This window comes from Bubalus bubalis, chromosome 6, assembly GCF_019923935.1.
Source record: "Bubalus bubalis isolate 160015118507 breed Murrah chromosome 6, NDDB_SH_1, whole genome shotgun sequence".
NCBI lineage: Eukaryota > Metazoa > Chordata > Mammalia > Artiodactyla > Bovidae > Bubalus > Bubalus bubalis.
In genome coordinates this window covers 12,874,763-12,895,529 of record NC_059162.1, presented here as the reverse complement: position 1 = coordinate 12,895,529, position 20,767 = coordinate 12,874,763, and the positions used below count along the sequence as shown (strand labels likewise).

The following is a 20,767-nucleotide window of genomic DNA, read 5'->3' as shown; positions in this document are numbered from 1 at the left end:
AAACTCAGCAGTGGCCACAGGACTGGAAAAGGTCAGTTTTCATTCCAATCCCAAAGAAAGGCAATGCCAAAGAATGCTCAACCGCACAATTGCACTGATATCACACAATAGTAAAGTAATGCTCAAAATTCTCCAAGCCAGGCTTCAGCAATACGTGAACCATGAACTTCCAGATGTTCAAACTGGTTTTAGAAAAGGCAGAGGAATCAGAGATCAAATTGCCAACATCTGCTGGATCATCAAAAAAGCAAGAGAGTTCCAGAAAAACATCTATTTCTGCTTTATTGACTATGCCAAAGCCTTTGTGTGGATTACAATAAACTGGAAAATTCTTCAAGAGATGGGAATACCAGCCCACCTGACCTGACTCTTGAGAAATCTGTATGCAGGTCAGGAAACAACAGTTAGTACTAATCATGGAACAACAGACTGGTTCCAAATAGGAAAAGGAGTACATCAAGGCTGTATATTGTCACCGTGCTTATTTAACTTATATGAAGAATACATCATGAGAAACGCTGGACTCGAAGAAGCACAAGCTGGAATCAAGATTGCCAGAAGAAATATCAATAACCTCAGATATGCAGATGACACCACCCTTATGGCAGAAGGTGAAGAGGAACTTAAAAAGCCTCTTGATGAAGGTGAAAGAGGAGAGTGAATAAGTTGGCTTAAAACTCAACATTCAGAAAATGAAGATCATGGCATCTAGTCCCATCACTTCATGGGAAATATATGGGGAAACAGTGAAAACAGTGTCAGACTTTATTTCGGGAGGCTCCAAAATCACTGCAGATGGTGACTGCAGCCATGAAATTAAAAGACGCTGACTCCTTGGAAGGAAAGTTATGACCAACCTAGATAGCTTATTCAAAAGCAGAGACATTATTTTACCAACAAAGGTCCATCTAATCAAGGCTATGGTTTTTCCAGTGATCAAGTATGGATGTGAGAGTTGGACTGTGAAGAAAGCTGAGCACCAAAGAATTGATGCTTTTGAACTGTGGTGTTGGAGAAGACTCTTGAGAGTCCCTTGGACTGCAAGGAGATCCAACCAGTCCATTCTGAAGGAGATCAGCCCTGGGATTTCTTTGGAAGGAATGGTGCTAAAGCTGAAACTCCAGTACTTTGGCCACCTCATTCGAAGAGTTGACTCATTGGAAAAGACTCTGATGCTGGGAGGGATTGGGGGCAGGAGTAGAAGGGGACAACAGAGGATGAGATGGCTGGATGGCATCACTGACTCGATGGACGAGAGTCTGAGTGAACTCCGGGAGATGGTGATGGACAGGGAGGCCTGGCGTGCTGTGATTCATGGGGTCGCAAAGAGTCAGACACGACTGAGTGACTTCAATTTCTTTCTTTCTTAGAGAAGAGAAGGGCTGGTAAGGGTCTGGGGAGGATCAAGACCACGGTTTCTGAGAGGGCACCTGATATCATGAAAGGATGTGGGGCACTATCATTAGGTTAACAGTTCTGCCAGATACTAGCTGTTTGACCCTCAGTAAGTTATTTAACTTCTAAAGCCTCAGTTTCCTCGACTGAAAATGGACATGATTACTGTATCATTAGATAAACACTCAATAAGTGTCTGTTGCTCTCCTCCTTGCTCTTGACCCCTCTTCCTGCTTTCCCTTCTTAGATCCTAATACATATCATCTCACTGCCTCTTATAACTCCTCAGTGATTCCACCAAGTACATTTCATCAGCGCTGTTTTCAGGGGTTTTGGCTAATTTCTCTAAAGACACTCACTCCTCAATAAGAAAATCTCAAAGTCCACAGACTTATCTTCAGCACTTCATGCCCCCAAACTCTAAATTTTTAGAACATTTCATTTGTATTTTTACATGTATATATATATATATATATATATATTTTTTTTTTTTTTGAAGTAGAAGAAGAACTAAAGAGCCTCTTGATGAAAGTGAAAGAGGAGAGTGAAAAAGCTGACTTAAAACTCAACCTTCAAAACACTAAGATTATGGCATCTGGTCCCATCACTTCATGGCATGTAGATGGGGAAACAATGGAAACAGTGAAAGATTTTTTATTTTCTTGAGCTCAAAAGTCACTGCAGATGACGATTGCAGCCATGAAATTAAAGGACGCTTGCTCCTTGGAAGAAAAGATATGACCAACCTAGAAAGCATATTAAAAAGCAGAGATATTACTTTGCCGACAAAGGTCCATCTTGTCAAAGCTATGGTTTTTCCAGTAGTCATGTATAGATGTGAGAGTTGGACCCTAAAGAAAGCTGAGCACTGAAGAATTGATGCTTTTGAACTGTCGTGTTGGAGAAGACTCTTGAGAGTCCCTTGGACTGCAAGGAGATCCACCAGTCCATTCTAAAGAAGATCAGTCCTGAATACTCATTGGAAGGACTGATGCTGAAACTCCAATACTTTGGCTACCTAATGCGAAGAGCTGACTCATTTGAAAAGACCCTGATTCTGGGAATGATAGAAGGCAAGAGGAGAAGGGGACGACAGAGGGGGAGGTTGGATGGTATCACCAACTCAATGGACTTGAGTTTGAGCAAACTCCTGGAGATGGTGAAGGACAGGGAAGCCTGGCGTGCTGCAGTCCATGGTGCTGCAAAGAGTCAGACATGACTGAGCAACCTAACAACAATAGTTGATTTATAATTTTGTGTTAGTTTCAAGTGTACAGCAAAATGAATCTATATATGTGATTTCCCTGGTAGCTCAAAGGTTAAAGCGTCTGCCCGCAATGCAGGAGACCCGGGTTTGATCCCTGGGTTGGGAAGATCCCCTGGAGAAGGAAATGGCAACCCACTCCAGTATTCTTGCCTGGAGAATCCCATGGATGGAGGAGCCTGGTGGGCTATAGTACACAGGGTCACAAAGAGTTGGACACGACTGAGCGACTTCACTTTCACTTTCATATATATATATGCTTCCTGGGTAGCTCAGCTGGTAAAGAATCTGCTTGCAATGCAGGAGACCCCCATTTGATCCCTGGGTTGGAAAGATCCCCTGAAGGAGGGCAACCCACTCCAGTATTCTTGCCTGGAGAATCCCCATGGACTGAGGAGCCTGGCGGGCTATTGTCCATGGGGTTGCAAAGAGTCAGACATGACTGAGTGACTAAGCACAGAGCGTGCGCACATGCGCACACACACACACACATACTAAATGTATATATACATATAGTGTAGCTCCCTGTGCTATACAATAGGTTCTTATTGTTGCCGAAACTCGGCCTCTGTTCATTGGTGCCAAATAGAAACATGGAGACAGAGTTTTGAGTGAAGTGGAAAAGAATAGCTTTAATTACTTTTGCAGGCAAAAGGGGCCACAGGAGCTAGTACCTGGAAGACCATGTGACCCACCTTGGAAAGGGTAGTGAGGAGTTTTATAGTGTTCAAGGAGCAGGGCATGATCAGCTCCCAGACAGTTCTTGGATTGGTTGGCATTAGATCATATTTCAAGCATCATTAACCTTCTGGTTCATGGGGTCAGCAGTTTTCATCTGGAGGGAGCCTGCTCCCTGTGAAAAATGACTTAGAAATGTGTGTCAGGCCTTTATCTATATCTTTCGGGGAACTGGGAGTTTGGTGATTCTGTTATTTGGAAGTTCAGTTCAGTCGCTCAGTCACGTCCAGCTATTTGTGACCCCATGGACTGCAGCATGCCAGGTCTCCTTGTCCATCACCAACTCCCAGAGCTTACTCAAACTCATGTCCATTGAGTTGGTGATGCCATCCAACCATCTCATCCTCTGTCATCCCCTTCTCATGCTTTCAATCTTTCCCAGCATCACGGTCTTTTCAAATGGGTCACTTCTTTGCATCAAGTAGCCAAAGTATTCAGCTTCAGCTGAAGTTTCAGCTTCAGCATCAATCCTTCCAATGAATATTCAGGACTGATTTCCTTTAGGATGTACCGGTTGGATCTCCTCGCAGTCCAAGGGACTCTCAAGAGTCTCCTCCAACACCACAGTTCAAAAGCATCAATTCTTCGGCCCTCAGCTTTCTTTATAGTCGAACTCTCACATCTGCACATGACCACTGGAAAAACCATAGCCTTGACTAGATGGACCTTTGTTGGCAAAGTAATCTCTGCTTTTTAAAATGCTTTCTAAGTTGGTCATAACTTTTCTTCCAAGGAGTAAGCGTCTTTTAATTTCATGGCTGCAGTCACCATCTTCAGTGATTGTGGAGCCCCCCAAAATAAAGTCAGCCACTGTTTCCACTGTTTCCACATCTATTTCCCATGAAGTGATGGGACCAGATGCCATGATCTTAGTTTTTTGAATGTTGAGTTTTAAGCCAACTTTTTCACTCTCCTCTTTCACTTTCATCAAGAGGCTTTTTAGTTCTCCTTCACTTTCTGCCATAAGGGTGGTGTCATCTGCATATCTGAGGTTATTGATATTTCTCCTAGCAATCTTGATTCCAGCTTGTGCTTCATCCAGCCCAGCGTTTCTCATGATGTACTCTGCATATAAGTTAAATAAGAACAAGAGTTGTAATCTAAATTCTCACCAGTTCCTTAGCCCAACTATTCTTTGTTTTTGTGACTGCATACCACATCTTCACATTTCCCAACCATTAACTCTCAAGTCAGCATTTTACTTTAAAAGACAGGAACACAATGGCCTGTACACAGTTTCATTATTAGTTATCTATTTCATATATAGTAATGTGTATATATGAATCCCAACCTCCTAATTTATCCCCTCTGTTTCCCCTTTGGTAATCATAGTTTGTTTTTTATATTTGTTTTGTAAATAGTACATTTGTATTTTAGTTTTTAGATTCCACTTGCAAACAATATCATATTTGTCTTTGGCTTACTTCACTCAGTATGATAATCTCTAAGGCCAATCATGTTGCTGCAAATGGCATTATTTCATACTTTTTAATGACTGAGTAGTATTCCATTGTATACACATATACTACACCTTCTTTATCCATTCCTTTGTTGATTGACATTTAGGTTGCTTTCTTGTCTTGACTAATGCTGCATTGAAGATTGGAATGCATGTATCTTTTCAAATTATAGTTTTTGCCAGATATATACCCAGGAGTGGGATTGCATAAGATAGCTCTACTTTTAGTTTTTTTAAGGACCCTCCTTACTGTTCTCTATAGTGGCAGTAGCAATTCACAATTCCCACCAACAAAGTAGGAGGGTTCCCTCTTCTCCACACCTTCTCCAGCATTTATTGTTTGTAGACTTTTAAATGATGGCCATTCTAACTGACGTGAGGTGATAACTCATTGTAGTTTTGATTTGCATTTCTCTAATAATTAGCAATGTTGAGCATCTTTTCATGTGTATCTTGGCCATCTGTATGTCTTCTTTCAAGAAATATCTGTTTAGATCTTCTGATCCTTTTTTTTGTTCTTGTTGCATTGTTTGTGTTTTTGATATTAAGCTGTATAAGCTGTTTGTATATTTTGGAGATTAATTCCTTGTTAGTTGTATCATTTGCAACAATATTTCAATAATACTTGGATTTTTTTGACATACACTCATGCTGACAAAATTATGTCAAAGATGAGATACAGAATAAAATGACAAGTTTTTTATTTGTTATAAAAAACTCCTCAGTCTGGGGACAGGTGTCAGACCAGGGGACCAGGGACCTTAGACATCCCTGTCCCATTAACAAGGTCTTTCCCCAACAGCAAGGAGGCTTGCTGTGCACTGATCCTGTGATGGTCAGTGTGGGAACTCTTTCTCTCACATTCAGAATCTTCCTGAAATTTCCTGACCCAACTAGAAGCATGTTGCTGCCAGCGGATTGTTGTGACCCTGATTCTGAGGACACACAGTGACCAGCATTTTTTAAGTGCTGACTGGTGTCCTTGAGGTTATAAATCCTCCCTGAGTGCCTCCTCCCAATGCCATATCTTATTTGCTTATTATATCTGAAAATCATCTCATTTACTTATTACCTGAGTGCTCTGGACAAATATCTGAACTTATCTGAGCCTGTGAGCTGTCACAGAACCGGAGATGTGTTCCTGCTTCAGGAGTCTCTGGGTTTAGTAAGTGAAGCCCTTTGGATGTCCTCAGTGAGGCCACAAATGCTCCACAAACACATCTGTTCTCCAGAACCCATTCTCCAGGAGATGCTTCTCTTATGAATACTTGGCTCTACCACTGGACCAGGCTTCCAGGAGTGCCCCTTCATGGCACCAGATTTTCCTAATTTTCTTTTTTAAAAGTAAGACTCTTCTTGGGGATAGAAAATAATTGAGGATAGATACTGTTTTCTACAAACTCATTTCTACATTTTAAATTTGAGCCACAGAAACTTGTTTACAATGAAATAAAAATGCATCAGTAGATATGCATCAGTAACTCACTTGCTCTCACAAACACTGGATTTTTCATTCACCAGAAAGAAAAGCCATTAAATCAAAGCAAATGGATAAGGAAAATAAATTATACAGACAAACCTTGGAGATATTGTGGGCTGGGTTCCAGATCACTGCAACAAAGCAAACATCACTATAAAGCAAGTCACACAGTATTTTTTTGTTTCCCAGGGCATATAAAAGTTATACTTAAACTATACTATAGCTATTAAAGGCTCAATAGCATTATATCTTTAAAAACCATGTACATACATTAATTTAAAAATAATGCTATTGGGAAAACAACTCTGATAGATTTTCTTAATGCAGGATTGCCACAAATCTTCAATTTGTAAAAAACATGCTGCTAAGTCACTTCAGTCGTGTCTGACTCTGTGAGACCCCATAGACAGCAGCCCACCAGGCTCCCCCATCCCTGGGATTCTCCAGGCAAGAACACTGGAGTGGGTTGCCATTATTTTCTTAATGCAGGATTGACACAAATCTTCAATTTGTAAAAAAAAAAACAACATAGTATTTATAAAATGCAAAGAAGTGAAATGCAGTAAATAAAATGAGATGCATCTATGTATTTGTGGTCATAAGACTGGAATAAGCAGGTAACAAAACAAGAAATGCAATTATTTCATATATGCATTAGAAAAAATGAGGTAACTGAATAAATGTTCACCTCTAGTGTTGCAATCTCTGGTATGGAGTTTTAAATGCATGCATACTTCCCACTGTCCTCACCATCTGAAAGAACAATTGGAGAAAAAACAGACTAATAATGAGGCAGAGGCCCCTGCATCCCACTTGGGGATTTGTTTAGAGAGAAAAGTCTTGTTCTCACCGCCACCATTATATGAGATGCCAACCCCATTAAAAAGTGAATACTTTCTTCCCCACTGGCCTTCAGAGTCCATGGGACCCCACAAATGATGTTGATATATACTGCCAGACTCATCAAAGTCTGTCCACAAGGATGAAGGAAGAAACTCTCTTGCCAGGATGACTCTCCCATAGGCTAACTCCATCCATCTGCTTTTATCTTCCTCTGATTCTCATCAAGACCTGGATGGACAGCTAGCCTCTGCATATTTCATTAATGTAAAAATTCCGCTGTCCTGTCTGCTCTTTCTTTCCCTTGAGCCTTATGCTTAGCAACATGTGGGAGAGAGTGGCTGCTCACTTACCTTCCTTCTCTACAGGGCTGGCAGATCTAAGAGGCTCCTTTATCAGAATCTGAGCAATAGAGCAGCCCCCACCTCCTGCCAACCTGGGAAAAATATTTACCACTAATTTCTCTGCCTGAGTGTCATTTTGGGCCTTGAAATATTTTTGACTCATTTGCTATTGCTGTCCACACCTAAAGGCTAAAATCTGCTGTTCTAACAAAGTTCCTTTTCAGCTGGCTAAAAAGGCTTTGTGTGCCTCAGACATTTGCTCTGTGTATTTTCCTTCCTATGTACAGGGCTATGAGGCTAAGCTCTTGATATGCAATACCTTATTAATTCTCAAAGTCTATGAGGAAAGTGTGACCATTATCTCCACTTTACAGATGAAAAGTGAGGCTGAGAGGAGTAGAATGACAAACCCAGATCAGCCTCTTTCCAAAGCACATATTCTTATTCTACACTTCAAATACAATCACGTTTTAAAAGCTGAGATATATATTTTACACTTAAAAAGCACAATTCAATATTTGAGTATATTTTCATTTTTTTTATTTTTCTTATTTTTTTAAATTTTATTTTATTTAACTTTACAATATTGTATTGGTTTTGCCGTATATCAAAATGAATCTGCCACAGGTATACATGTGTTCCCCATCCTGAACCCTCCTCCCTCCTCCCTCCCCATACCATCCCTCTGGGTCAATATATTTTTAGATAAGTACAGCCATTGAGAGTCAATTTTAGAATACTTTCATCACCTCAAAAAGAAACTTCATACCCTTTAGCTATCATTTGTTTTCCATGCCCTCTCCAGACCCTAAGCAACTGCTCATCTACCTTCTGTCTCTGTAGAGTTCTCCACTCTGGACTTTCATATCACAGGAATCCTACAGTACATGGTCTTTGGTGATCTGGCTTCTTTCACATAATGTAATGTTTCAAGTTCATCCATGTCATCTCATGTGTCAATATTTCATTCTTTTTATGACTAATATTCCATGGTACGGACATACAACATTTTGGATTTGTTTCATTTTGTCTGAGCAAAACTGAACGTTTATTATGTGTAAGCCACTATCATTGAGGTATTTCTGTTATACACAGCCAAAATAATGTTTAACAGATACATTCATACCATCTGCTGTTTCATTTGAGACCATGGCTAAGAACATAACAGGGCAATTAAAAGTGGAAGATGTTTTATGGGACTCTGTTGGTTGACAGCAGTAGATTAAACAAGACAGTGTGAAAGAAGATTGTTGTGGGTCTGAGAACCACGTTCAGTCCAAGGCTGTCCCAGGGCCCTTGGCAGACGGCTGGGTAAGGTGGATCAGAGATTGTGGCACTCAGTCTCCAAGGCCCCTTCTCTGTGTTTCCTGTCTTCGCAAACACATTTAGGAAACCCTGCAACTGGTCACCACCACAAAGTAAAGGACACAGATTTTAGGGCCATGGGAAAGGGGGATAGACGGCCAAGAAAAGCCCTTTCTTCCTGAGCACAAGCCTAAGGAGGATTTAGGGGAAAGTATAGCAAAACACCCCTTGTAATGTCAAATGCACTTTCTTCACCTAAAGGAAGAGACTCTTACCTGCTATGAAAAGTGTGAACAATTCCCCTTTTAATAGAAGATGCACTAGTTGGATTGAACTTCCTTCACTTCCAATACTGAAACCCATAATTTCTGAAATTGAACTTTCTGCTAGAATTTAAACCTGGTTTTTGTTGACTACTCAGTGGAAGTGAAGCAGAAATTTTCCTGTATATGTTTGTAACCTATAAAGCACATTTAAAATGTACATTATAAATCATAACTCTCTTGAGAATGATATGGCAAATTTACTTTCTCTTAAGACCCATCTTAAAACTTGTCTTATCAGAGCATTCTTCTTCGGTTTAGATTTTCTTTCCTTCCTTTATGTTGCTGTGAGTCCCTGACTCTTCTGTTTACCACTATATCTCCAGCAGCTATTAATATAATATTTTGCTAGGAAAGGGCTGGAAATGTTCTCTTGTAGTCAGTTTGACATCGGCAAAAGCAGTCCATATGTTTCCTCAAGAAATAAATTTTTTGAGGTCTTTTGATAAGACTAATGGCTATATGCAAATTATTTGAAGAGAGTATTTAAAGTGTATACTGGCAGGAATTACACATTCAAGAGTAGTAAGCTTAATTGATCAAGAGATTTCTTTTTCAGATGATGTGGCAACGTTAAGAAAATGTATTCAGTGAGAATGTACTTTTAAAAATATATTTGAATGATTGATTTCCTCTATAACTCCTCCATAAAGAAGCTTCTTTGTTCCAGCTGAAATGAAGCCATCACTCAAGGACTATGAAAGGCATCATGGACGTGTCTGTAAAGAACTCAGCCAGAGAGACCTGTCCTTGTCCAAGCTGGATGCACCTCCCCTCCTAGGGTATGTAGAGCCACAAACAGAGGGGTCCACCTCCTCTTTCTTCATTTGTTGTTGTTTCATCAGTCATGTCCGACTCTTTGCAACCCTATGGATTGAAGCCCACCAGGCTCCTCTGTTCATGGGATTTCCCAGGCAAGAATATTGGAGTGGGTTGTCTCTTCCTTCTCCAGGTGATCTCCCTGGTCTGAGGATTGAACTCACGTCTCCTGCTTGGCAGGCAGATTCTTTATTACTGAGCCACCTGGGAAGCCCCGTTCTTCATTTAGGGTGGTTATATTTGCTGTGCTGAATTGTTTAGGTTGCCTTGCACTCCCCAACAAGAGGCCTCCAGAGTTTCTAGGACTTAGAGATGGTGGGTAGCAGTGACAAGGTGTGTGTGTATGTGTCTGTGTGTGTGAGAGAGAAAGAGTGTGTGTGACATTTTGTTTATCCATGTATCCACTGTTTGATATTTGAGTTGTTTCTACCTTTTAGTTATTATGAATAATGTTGCTATAAACATTCGTGTGGGCTTCCCTGGTGGCTCAGTCAGTAAAGAATCTGCTTGCAATGTGGGAGACCTGGGTTTGATCCCCAGATTGGGAGGATCCCCTGAAGGAGGGAATGACAACCTGCCAGGAGCTGGCATATTGCATATTGAGTGCATATTGCATATTGTATATTGTATATTGACTGCAGCACTTTCCACAGCATCATCTTTCAGGATCTGGAATAGCTCAACTGGAATTCTATCACTGCCGGGAGCCAGCGTGAGGAACTCTGCCCATGGCAAAGGTCACGAGGAAGGAGGCTCAGCATACGCAAAGGCGGGATCCAGCCTCAGGAGTCCCCCTGGAAATTCTCGAGCATCTACCCCCAAAACCAGAGTCTGCCTACTTTCTGCTTTGTGCTTTCACCTCTGACTTAATGGGGGGGCTGCCCCCACTACCTCTCTCTGAAAAAAAAAGAGTTAACTTAATAAAGTTCCTGGGTGTGATAGTGTTTCAACCTACAAACTCCTTTGGAAATCCTCTAGCCTGCCTGAATAGGTTTTTCCGGCCACATGTGATTGCTCAGGGCCTCCCAACTGTGAGAGGCATGAGATGTTCTAAACTGCCTAAATACAGATTCCTTAGAGCAGTTAAAAGATTGATTAGAAATTGTATTGGTGAAGGGTTTTTCACTTGTTGGGCCAATGTTTGCTGCTAAGTCTCCATATCCCTTACCTGCTGTGTCCCTGGCAGTGTATTGATTAATATAATTGGTGTAAGTAGTAGCTTTAATGTTTGTAACCTTGGACCCTTGAGTTAATTCTTTTTTGTTGTAGCCCACCACACCTTTGCCCTATAGGAATGCAACTTTAATGCTTTTGGAGGGTGGCGCCTGCCTAATCACCTTTAGAGAAAAATAAGTTTTCTGAAGAAAGGGTCTTAAAATGTTAACAGGCCTCCGGGCCAGAAGATGATGCAAATCACCTAAACTTTTGCATATGATAAGTTTGCAGGAAGAAAGCCTGGCTTACTGCATGACTCTACCCCTTCCCCTATTATCCTCTATGCATAACTTAAGGTATTAAAAACTACTTTGAAAAATAAAGTGTGGGCCTTGTTCACCGAAACTTGGTCTCCCCATGTCGTTCTTTCTATCACCTTCTGGCTGAATTTTTCCTCTGAGGCGGGGAAGCTCGTCAAGCCTACTAATTTTGCCTGGGCTTTTAAGATCTGACCGGGGAGGCCTTAGTGTCTCCTCTGCTTTGGGAGAAAGGGAGGACGCCTGTGGCCTTCGTAGGTGATATAAATTCCCTGCTTTGGAATTTTATTCAGCCTCTTTTCTTCACTGAATTTTCCTACTGAGCTATCCTTATTTCAGCCTCTTTTCTCCACTGAATTTCTTCACTGAGCTATCCTTATTTCACCACTCTTTATATCCTTAATTAACGTTTAATTAAGCCGTTGTTTTCTGATTCTCGCCGACGCCGTCCCCACTTCGAATTCCCTGGATTCACCGGGGCTGGACCCCGGCAACAACCCACTCCAGTAGTCTTGCCTGGAGAATCCCCATGGGCAGAGGAGCCTGGCAGGCTGCAGTCCATGGGGTTGCAAAGAATCAGACACAACTGAGTGACTAAGCACAAACATTCTTGTACAAGTTTCTGAGAACATATCTTTTCAGCTCTCTTAGGCACATACCAAGAAGTAGAATTATTGGATTATGGGGTAATTCTATTTTGATCATAGAAATCATTTCAGGATCAGCTAGACTGCATTTTGGGTTTCCCTGATGGCTCAGCAGGTAAAGAATCTGCCTGCAGTGCTGGAGACACAGGAGATGTGGGTTTGATTATTGGTTCGGGAAGATCCCCTGGAGTTAGAAAATGGCAACTCACTCCAATATTCTTGCCTGAAAAAATCCCATGGACAGAGCAGCCTGGCGGGCTATTGTCCAAAGGGTTGCAAAGAGTCTGACATGACTGAGCAATTAAGCACAGCTTGGTGTGAGGTAAGGGTCTAACATCATTCTTTTGCACCAAACTATCCAATGTTTTGAGCACCATTTGTTGGAAAGATTTTTCATTTTTCATTGAATAGCTGTGGCACCCTTGTTGAAATTAGTTGATCGTGTTGGCTCTTTCCTGGACTCTCAATTTATTTCATTGATCTATATGTCTGTCCTTGTGCCAGTACCATATTATCTATGTTACTGTTGTTTTTTAATAACTTTTGAAATCTGGAAGTGTGAGTTCTCCTACTCCTCTTTTTCAGGATTATTTTGGCTATCTTACATTCCTTAGAAAACTGTATTAAACTTGCATGCTCTGACCTTGCTGAACTCATTTATTAGTTATAATAGTTTTTAAGTGGATTCTTTAAGATTTTCTATGTAGAAAATCATGTTATCAGCAGATTGTGATAGTTTTACTTCATTATTTATGATGGTTTATATTCCCTTTCCTTGCTTAATTGCCCTCACTAGAACCTCTCGGACAATGTTGAATAGAAGTCATGAGAGTAGATATCCTTGTCTTGTTCTTGGCCTTAGGGGGAAATCATCCAGTCTTTCATCATTAAGTATAATGTTAGATGTAGATTTTTCATTGATGTGCTTCATCAGATTGAGGAATTTCTATCTATTCTTTGTTTTTCAGCTGTATTTACTATAAAAGGCTATTGGATTTTGTAAAATACTTTTTCTGAATTTATTGACATAACCACTCTCGAGTCCAGTGATTTTTGTACTTCAGACAGATACTAGTTTCAGTCAGTTATATTCATGTATTACTATGATATTATGATTTACAATAAGAAGTACATATTTAATCTTCATCCCCATTCCAGGCACAAAGCTCCTAAAACCCTTGGAATTTCCTAAGTTTGGAGAGCTTAGAAGGTGTCTTATGTTGATGGGATGACTTTTAGAAAGCACCTAAGCCTGGGGCTGGTTTCCAGGGGAACAGACCATGTGATTAGAGCATTGAGACTTTCAGTCCCACCTCCCAGCATTGGGGGAGGGAAGAGGGGCTGGAGGTTGAATCAGTTGCCAACTACCAATTATTTAAGCAATTATGACTATGTGATGAAGCCTCCAGTAAAAACAAAATGAAATAAAACTTGTTCAGAGAGTTCCTGGGTTGATGAACACAGATATCAGGGTAAGTGGCATGCCCAGCAAGATCATGGAAACTCCATGCATCTTTCCCACATACTTTGTCCTATGTGTCTCTTCCATCTGGCTGATCCTGAATTATGGCTTTTTGTAGTGAACTGGTAACCTACTACGTAAAATGTTTCTCTGCATTTTGTGAAATACTCTAGCAAATTAATTTAACCTAAGGAGGGGATCATGGGATCTTTTGATTTAAGCCAGTTGGTCAGAAGCACAGTGACAACCTGAACTTGCATTTGGAGAGTCTACACCCACAGTCAATGTCCCATGAGGTCCTGAGCTCTATCCATTGGACAGAAGGCTTACAAATGTCCCACAGCCCCCAAGACACTGGTGCTGGGCTGCTTGCAACCCCAGAAAACTCTTATAAATTTCTGGCACTTAATGCAGGCTTTTACTTCCTATCCCCTTACTGTCAAGCCCGCTTTCACCCCTTGCCTTGTAAGAAGGGGGAATGACCTGGGATCTAAGTCCTTCCTCTAGAACACAGTTCCCATCTGTGTGTCAAGCAAATTGTTGAGCTCTGGCCACTCCTTTCCAAGTGATGATAAGAGAGCCAGGGTCACTTCCTCTTTTTTTCTTGGCCAACTTCCCTAAGTTTCCATGATAAAGCCTGCTCCCTATCCTATAGGAATTTTCAAGGACTTTCCCCCTGAAACCTGATATACAATAGTGGCATCACAAAAGACCCACTTTGCAAAAGGGCACAAGACCCTGGAAACTGAGCAGTGGGTTCACAACAGTGATTTTCTTAAAGGACAGAAAACCAAAGGCACCAGGGCTATTTCTTCAGCTTCCACTCTGCCCACCACTGCCCCTCTCCAACAGGCAGCTTCCCTACCATCCCTATGCTTCAACCCTGAACAATCATCTGTTTCCATTTTCCAGATTTTTTTTCTCTTGCCTCCACTTCTTCGAAATAGATGTCCAAAAAGTCTGAGTATTTTCTTCTTTTTTCCTCTGCAATACAGATTAAACCATTACTACTTAATGATTGAATTAAATCATGTAAATTTAATTACTACATTAAATCACTACAACTATTGCTGAAATGAAGGATATAGTAAAGAATGAGGAGGAGGAGTAGGAGACAGAGGGGTGGGTTCTGCCTGGGTTGGCTTTGTCCTGTTCCTAGAACATCCTAAGGAATTCTCGGAGGGTGGGAGCTGTGTGAACAGCAGAAGATAAAATGCTGAGACAGCTCTGTTGCTGGTGGCCAGAGTGACAGAACTCAGTTTCAGGATGCTGGCAAGAATTAGTGGTAGCAGGAGAGGAAGCAGATCAGTACTGAGGGTGGGAGCAGGCAGAATCCTGTTTCGATATGCAGTTAGACCCAAGTCATAGCAGGAAGGTAAGAATGAAACTGTATTAAGTCCACACCACGTACAGGGCATTGGGCTAGGAGCTTATATACATTCTTCCATGTACTCCTATAATCTGGAAGAGTGTTATAGTTTGGTAATGTAATGTTTAATGTAATGTTTGGTTCTGTTCATAACTACCTGGTCTGCACAGATGCATGCACCTGGCTTCAAGGGACATGAGGAAAAGGCTCTTTTAATGTTGGGTGAAGCCAGGGAGGAGAGAACACAAACTCTGTGCATTCTTTTTTGTGAACCCTCCAAACGGTAAGTAATTCATCATGTTCATGGATGCCTAACTCTGGAGTAAAGCAAGGAAGTGCTTATCTCTAGGGATGGGAACCTTGTGATTTGTAGGGGACACAGGGATTCCTGGGGTGCAGGGGTGTTCTATCTAGTGACCTGTGGTGCTTATGTGGATGTTTCTTTATAATTCATTAAGCTATACATTGATTGTTATGTTCTTCCAGAATTGTTTTTCACAACTAAAAAGGTCTTTAACAAAGAATACTGTGAACGGCTTTGGAGCATAAAATGTTCCAGTGTTTGGGTTTTTCCCTTAGGATTTATTCCAAGATATGGGCAATAGAGCAGATGGCATGAACATTTTATAGTTCCTGATACACATTACATTTGCATTTCTACCACTACAAGTACGTTTAAACATGTGCCCAAATGACCTTTAAGTGCTTGTATTTTTCCTTGTTGAACTATTTATACATATCTTTGAAAATTATTCGCCAGAGAAATCCAGTCATGTTTAGGATGCTGACTACTAGCAGTTTGAAGGCAGAGAGGTGTCCATGGAGATGAAGCTACTAAAGACACCAAGCGGGGAGGGTGTAACTGGCGGGAGCAGCTGGTGTCCTTTCCCCAGGCTGCAGGTGCAGAGCTGTCAGAATCCTTTCTGTTTGGCTCCACCCATGGGAGAAATCTTGTTCACGCTTCAGAAGCAGGAGACCAGGCCTCTAACTTGTTTCTGACCTGCCTGGACACTGCCTGGATTCTGTGCCTGCCTGCAAACACAGCAAGTCAGGTGGCACTTTAGATAAGAAAGGGAGTGGTCTTGGAATTCTTTAGCCCCTGGAGGTCTGAACAACCCCGTGGAGTCTAACAAAATCCTATGGTTCACAATGTGAAACAAACAGCATTGTAAAAAGATTAAGGTAAAACCAGAGCTACATTTTTGCTCGCAAACTGATAATGGTATCAGTTTGCAGCCTGGGATTATAAACTGAGCCCCCGAAACTGCAATTTGTAGTCTTGCCCATTGGATGGATGCATCCCCTGGGACCTTTTCCCAATTAGGACTCCAGATTGTTGCTAATGAGGGACTTCCCAGAGCTAAGTCTGCACCGTTGGTTGGCCCAATTTTGTGATGTATGTGCTCTTACTTTTCTCTATTGTTTCTATTTCTCTTCTTTCATTGACTGCATATTGCAATTAAGTCCATTAATCCTCCATTATATATTGAAATTGTTTATGGTGTGTGACAAGAAGTTTGTTTTGTTAATGAATCCTTCAAACCTAAAACAAAACTAAAACTTTTGGTAAAGCACCAGTGTTCACTGAAACAGCTCATGAAACAAGACTTGGGATGCAGAGTGAGCATACTTCGTATCTGCCTGAGAGGAGCAGGTCCAGAGGGGCTCAGACAAAATGAAACAAGGCAACTGAGACACAGGGCTGGATGAACACACACAGGCAGAAGGTGGAAAGGAGCGCTTGAGCTAGGCCAGATTATTATTATTGGCAAATTCAGACTTAAATTGAAGAAAGTGGGGAAAACCACTAGACCAATACAGGTATGACCTAAATTGAATCCCTAACGATTATACAGTGGAAGTGAGAAATAGATTTAAGGGACTAGATCTGATAGACAGAGGGCCTGATGAACTATGGACAGAGGTTTGTGACACTGTACAGGAGACAGGGATCAAGACCATCCCCATGGAAAAGAAATGCAAAAAAGCAAAATGGCTGTCTGGAGAGGCCTAACAAATAGCTGTGAAAAGAAGAGAAACCAAAAGCAAAGGAGAAAAGGAAAGATATAGCCATTTGAATGCAGAGTTCCAAAGAATAGCAAGGAGAGATAAGAAAGCCTTCTGCAGTGATCAGTGCAAAGAAAACAATAGAATGGGAAAGATTAGAGATCTCTTAAAGAAAATTAGAGATACCAAAGGAACATTTCATGCAAAGATGGGATCAATAAAGGACAGAAATGGTAGGGACCTAACAGAAGCAGAAGATACTAAGAAGAGGTGGCAAGAATACACAGAAGAACTGTACAAAAAAGATCTTCATGACCCAGATAATCACGATGGTGTGATCACTCACCTAGAGCCAGACATCCTGAAATGTAAAGTCAAGTGGGCCTTAGAAAGCATCACTATGAACAAAGCATGGAATTCCAGTTGAGCTATTTCAAATCATGGAAGATGATGCTGTGAAAGTGCTGCACTCAATATGCCAGCAAATTTGGAAAACTCAGTAATAGCCACAGGACTAGCAAAGGTCAGTTTTCATTCCAATCCCAAAGAAAGGCAATGCCAAAGAATGCTCAAACTGCCGCACAATTGCACTCATCTCACACGCTAGTAAAGTAAAGCTCAAAATTCTCCAAGCCAGGCTTCAACAATACATGAACCATAGACTTCCAGAAGTTCAAGCTGATTTTAGAAAAGGCAAAGGAACCAAAGATCAAATTGCCAACATCTGCTGGATCGTGGAAAAAGCAAGAGAGTTCCAGAAAAACATCTATTTCTGCTTTATTGACTATGCCAAAGCCTTTGACTGTGTGGATCACAAGAAACTGTGGAAGACTCTTCAAGAGATGGGAATACCAGCCCACCTGACCTGCCTCTTGAGAAATCTGTATGCAGGTCAGGAAACAACAGTTAGAACTAGGCATGGAACAACAGACTGGTTCCAAATAGGAAAAGGAGTACATCAAGGCTGTATATTGTCACCGTGCTTATTTAACTTATATGCAGAGTACATCATGAGAAATGCTGGGCTGGATGAAGCACAAGTTGGAATTAAGATTGCTGGGAGATACATCAATAACCTCGGATATGCAGATGACACCACCCTTAGGGCAGAAAGTGAAGAACTAAAGAGCCTCTTAATGAAAGTGAAAGAGAAGAGTGAAAAAGTTAGCTGAAAGCTCTACATTCAGAAAAATAAGATCATGGCATCTGGTCCCATAACTTCATGGCAAATAAATGGAGAAACAGTGGAAATAGTGGCAGACTTTATTTTTTTGGGCTCTAAAATCACTGCAGATGGTGACTGCAGCCATGAAATTAAAAGACGCTTACTCCTTGGAAGAAAAGTTATGACCAACCTAGACAGCATATTCAAAAGCAGAGACATTACTTTGCCAACAAAGGTCCACTTAGTCAAGGTGATGATTTTTCCAGTAGTCATTTATTGATGTGAGTTGGACTATAAAGAAAGCTGAGTGCCAAAGAATTGATGCTTTTGAACTGTGGTGTCGGAAAAGACTAGGATTGCAAGATCTATCCAGTCCATTCTAAAGGAAATCAGTCCTGAATATTCACTGGAAGAACTGATGTTGAAGCTGAAACTCCAATATTTTGGCCACCTGATGTGAAGAGCTGATTCATTTGAAAAGACCCTGATGCTGGAAAAGATTGAAGGCAGGAGGAGAAGGGGATGACAGAGGGTGAGACTGTTGGACGTCATCACCGATTCAATGGACGTGAGTTTGATGGACTGGGAGGCCTGGCATGCTGCAATCCATGGGATTGCAAAGAGTTGGACGCGACTGAGAGACTGAACTGAATTCAACTGAAAGATACTGGCTCTTTGGAAGAAAAGGTATGACAAATCTAGACTGTGTATTAAAAAGCAGAGACATCACTTTGCAAACACAGGTCTGTATAGATGAATCTTTGGTTTTTCCAGTAGTCATGTATGGATATGAGAGTTGGATCATACAGCAGGTTGAGTGCTGAAGAACTATGGTGGTGAAGAAGATTTTTGAGAGTTCCTTAGACAGCAAGGAGATCAAATCAGTCAATCCTAAGGAAATCAACTCTGAATATTGGTTGGAAGGACTGATGCTGAAGCTGAAGCTCCAATACTTTGGCCACCTGATGAGAAGAGCTGACTCACTGGAAAAGACCTTTATGCTGGGAAAGATGGAGAGCAGGAGGAGAAAGGGATGACAGAGGATGAGATGGTTGGATGGCATCACTGATTCGGTGGACATGAGTTTGAGCAAACTCTGGAAGATAGTGAAGGACAGGTAAGCCTGACGTGCTACAGTCTGTGGGGTCGCAAAGAGTCGGCCACGACTGAGTGACTGAACCACAACAGCAGCAAGAAGTTTAGACATGGGGAGTAGGGTGGGAGGAGAAGCTAAAAGAGCTGTGAGCAAATAGGGAACTGCATGGAATGGGTGAAATGTTGGGCATGTTTGAGATTAGACTTGGATGTCATGCTCAGAGTTAAACTTTACCTTGTAAGTTGGCATTTTCCAAAGTATGTTATACCTTGACTCAGACGCTAATTTAGTAAAGCTCAGGAATGCTTTTGCTTGAAAAAATAAGAAGGAACGTGGAATCCCAAGGTTATGTATGCTGTGACATACCAGATTAAAGAATTTAAACTGATGTTCCCACAGGAGTAGGGATTGTGACTATCTCAGAAGGGACCAGTCTGTACATTTCCCAGAGTTTTCTGAATTTGTGCCCCATCTCCTTTCTTGGGAAGTGTTTCTCAGAACTGCTGGTCTGGAATACGCTGATGGAACACAGTGGGAATTGCTGATGTAGGTGAACCGGATGCCAGCTTGTGATACAGTGCGTGCGGGAGATAAGCTATGTTCTGTTCTTCCCATGAGCCCTCACCTTCCCCTCCACTTCCCTCCTTCAGTAGCTCGTCAGAAATGTGATCCTTTCAATGAAACCCCACTATATTGTCAGTAGCACAACCACATCTCTGCATGAAACGTGAGCTGTTTGAGGTAGACCTGTCTGCCCCCACCACAGACCCCCTTCTGTGGTACACTGGTTCCTTCTACATATATTAATAAGCCCCTGTGTGCTGTGCTGTACTCAGTTGCTCAGTGATGTCAGACTCTGTGACCCTGTGGACTGTAGCCCACGAGGCTCCTCTGTCCATGGGATTTTCAGGCAAGAATACAGAGTGGGTTGCCATTTCCTTCTCCAGGGGATCTTCCTGACTCAGGGGTCGAACTCACATCTCCTGCATCTTCTGCATTATAGGCAGATTCTTTACAACTGAGCCATAGTGGGGAGTCCTAATGAGCCCCTAGCCCCTACGGTATACCAGTGCTCCAAGTGCTTAGGATACAACCACGAATGAATCCAAAAAATACTCTATCTCCATCATTCCAATAGAAGGAGAGGGACACTACACAACAGTCATGATAAATAAGGGAATGGTATAGTGTGTTAGGGGATAAGGCTCAGGAGAGTGGTTTCAGTTTTACATCAGGAGGTCAGAACAGGCTTCGTCAAAGAGAAGACCTCTGAGGAAAGACTGGGAGGAGATGATGGAGTGGACATCTTAAGGAATAGTTTTCCTGGCAGAAGTGCCAGCTCTTGTAATGGCCCTTGTGGGGACTCTGCCTGGTGTGTTCCAGGAACGAGGCCAGTGTGGCTGAGGCAAGAGCCGTAAGAGAGTCTGAGATCAGAGCAGAAACAGGGAACCAGGTCAGGTCCATCTAGACCTGGAACCTCACAATGCCCATGCCAGAAGGGGCCTCGAAGATGTGCATGATGATCCACCACTTGCTGGTCAGATGAGAAAATGAGGTGGACAGGGTTGACAGGCACTGAAAT

The 20,767-nt window shown here is 41.7% G+C and overlaps 1 protein-coding gene across 2 annotated transcripts in view; it reads right to left on the bottom strand.

Annotated features, from left to right (window-relative positions):
* Positions 1-4,413: 4,413 nt before the first annotated feature.
* FCRL5 (Fc receptor like 5) overlaps positions 4,414-20,767 on the bottom strand; it is a 117,416-nt gene continuing 101,062 nt past the window's right edge. Inside the window, exons 18-20 of one of the 2 annotated variants that reach the window (XM_044944177.1) lie at positions 7,025-7,089; positions 6,436-6,467; positions 4,414-4,462 (exon numbers count right to left, since the gene is read on the bottom strand). In XM_044944177.1, the coding sequence (XP_044800112.1) occupies positions 7,027-7,089 (63 nt within the window). In that variant the 3' untranslated portion in view covers positions 4,414-4,462; positions 6,436-6,467; positions 7,025-7,026. Of the gene's footprint in view, positions 4,463-6,435; positions 6,468-6,901; positions 7,090-20,767 lie in introns of those variants that run through there. The other variant, XM_025287587.2, reaches the window with a different exon arrangement.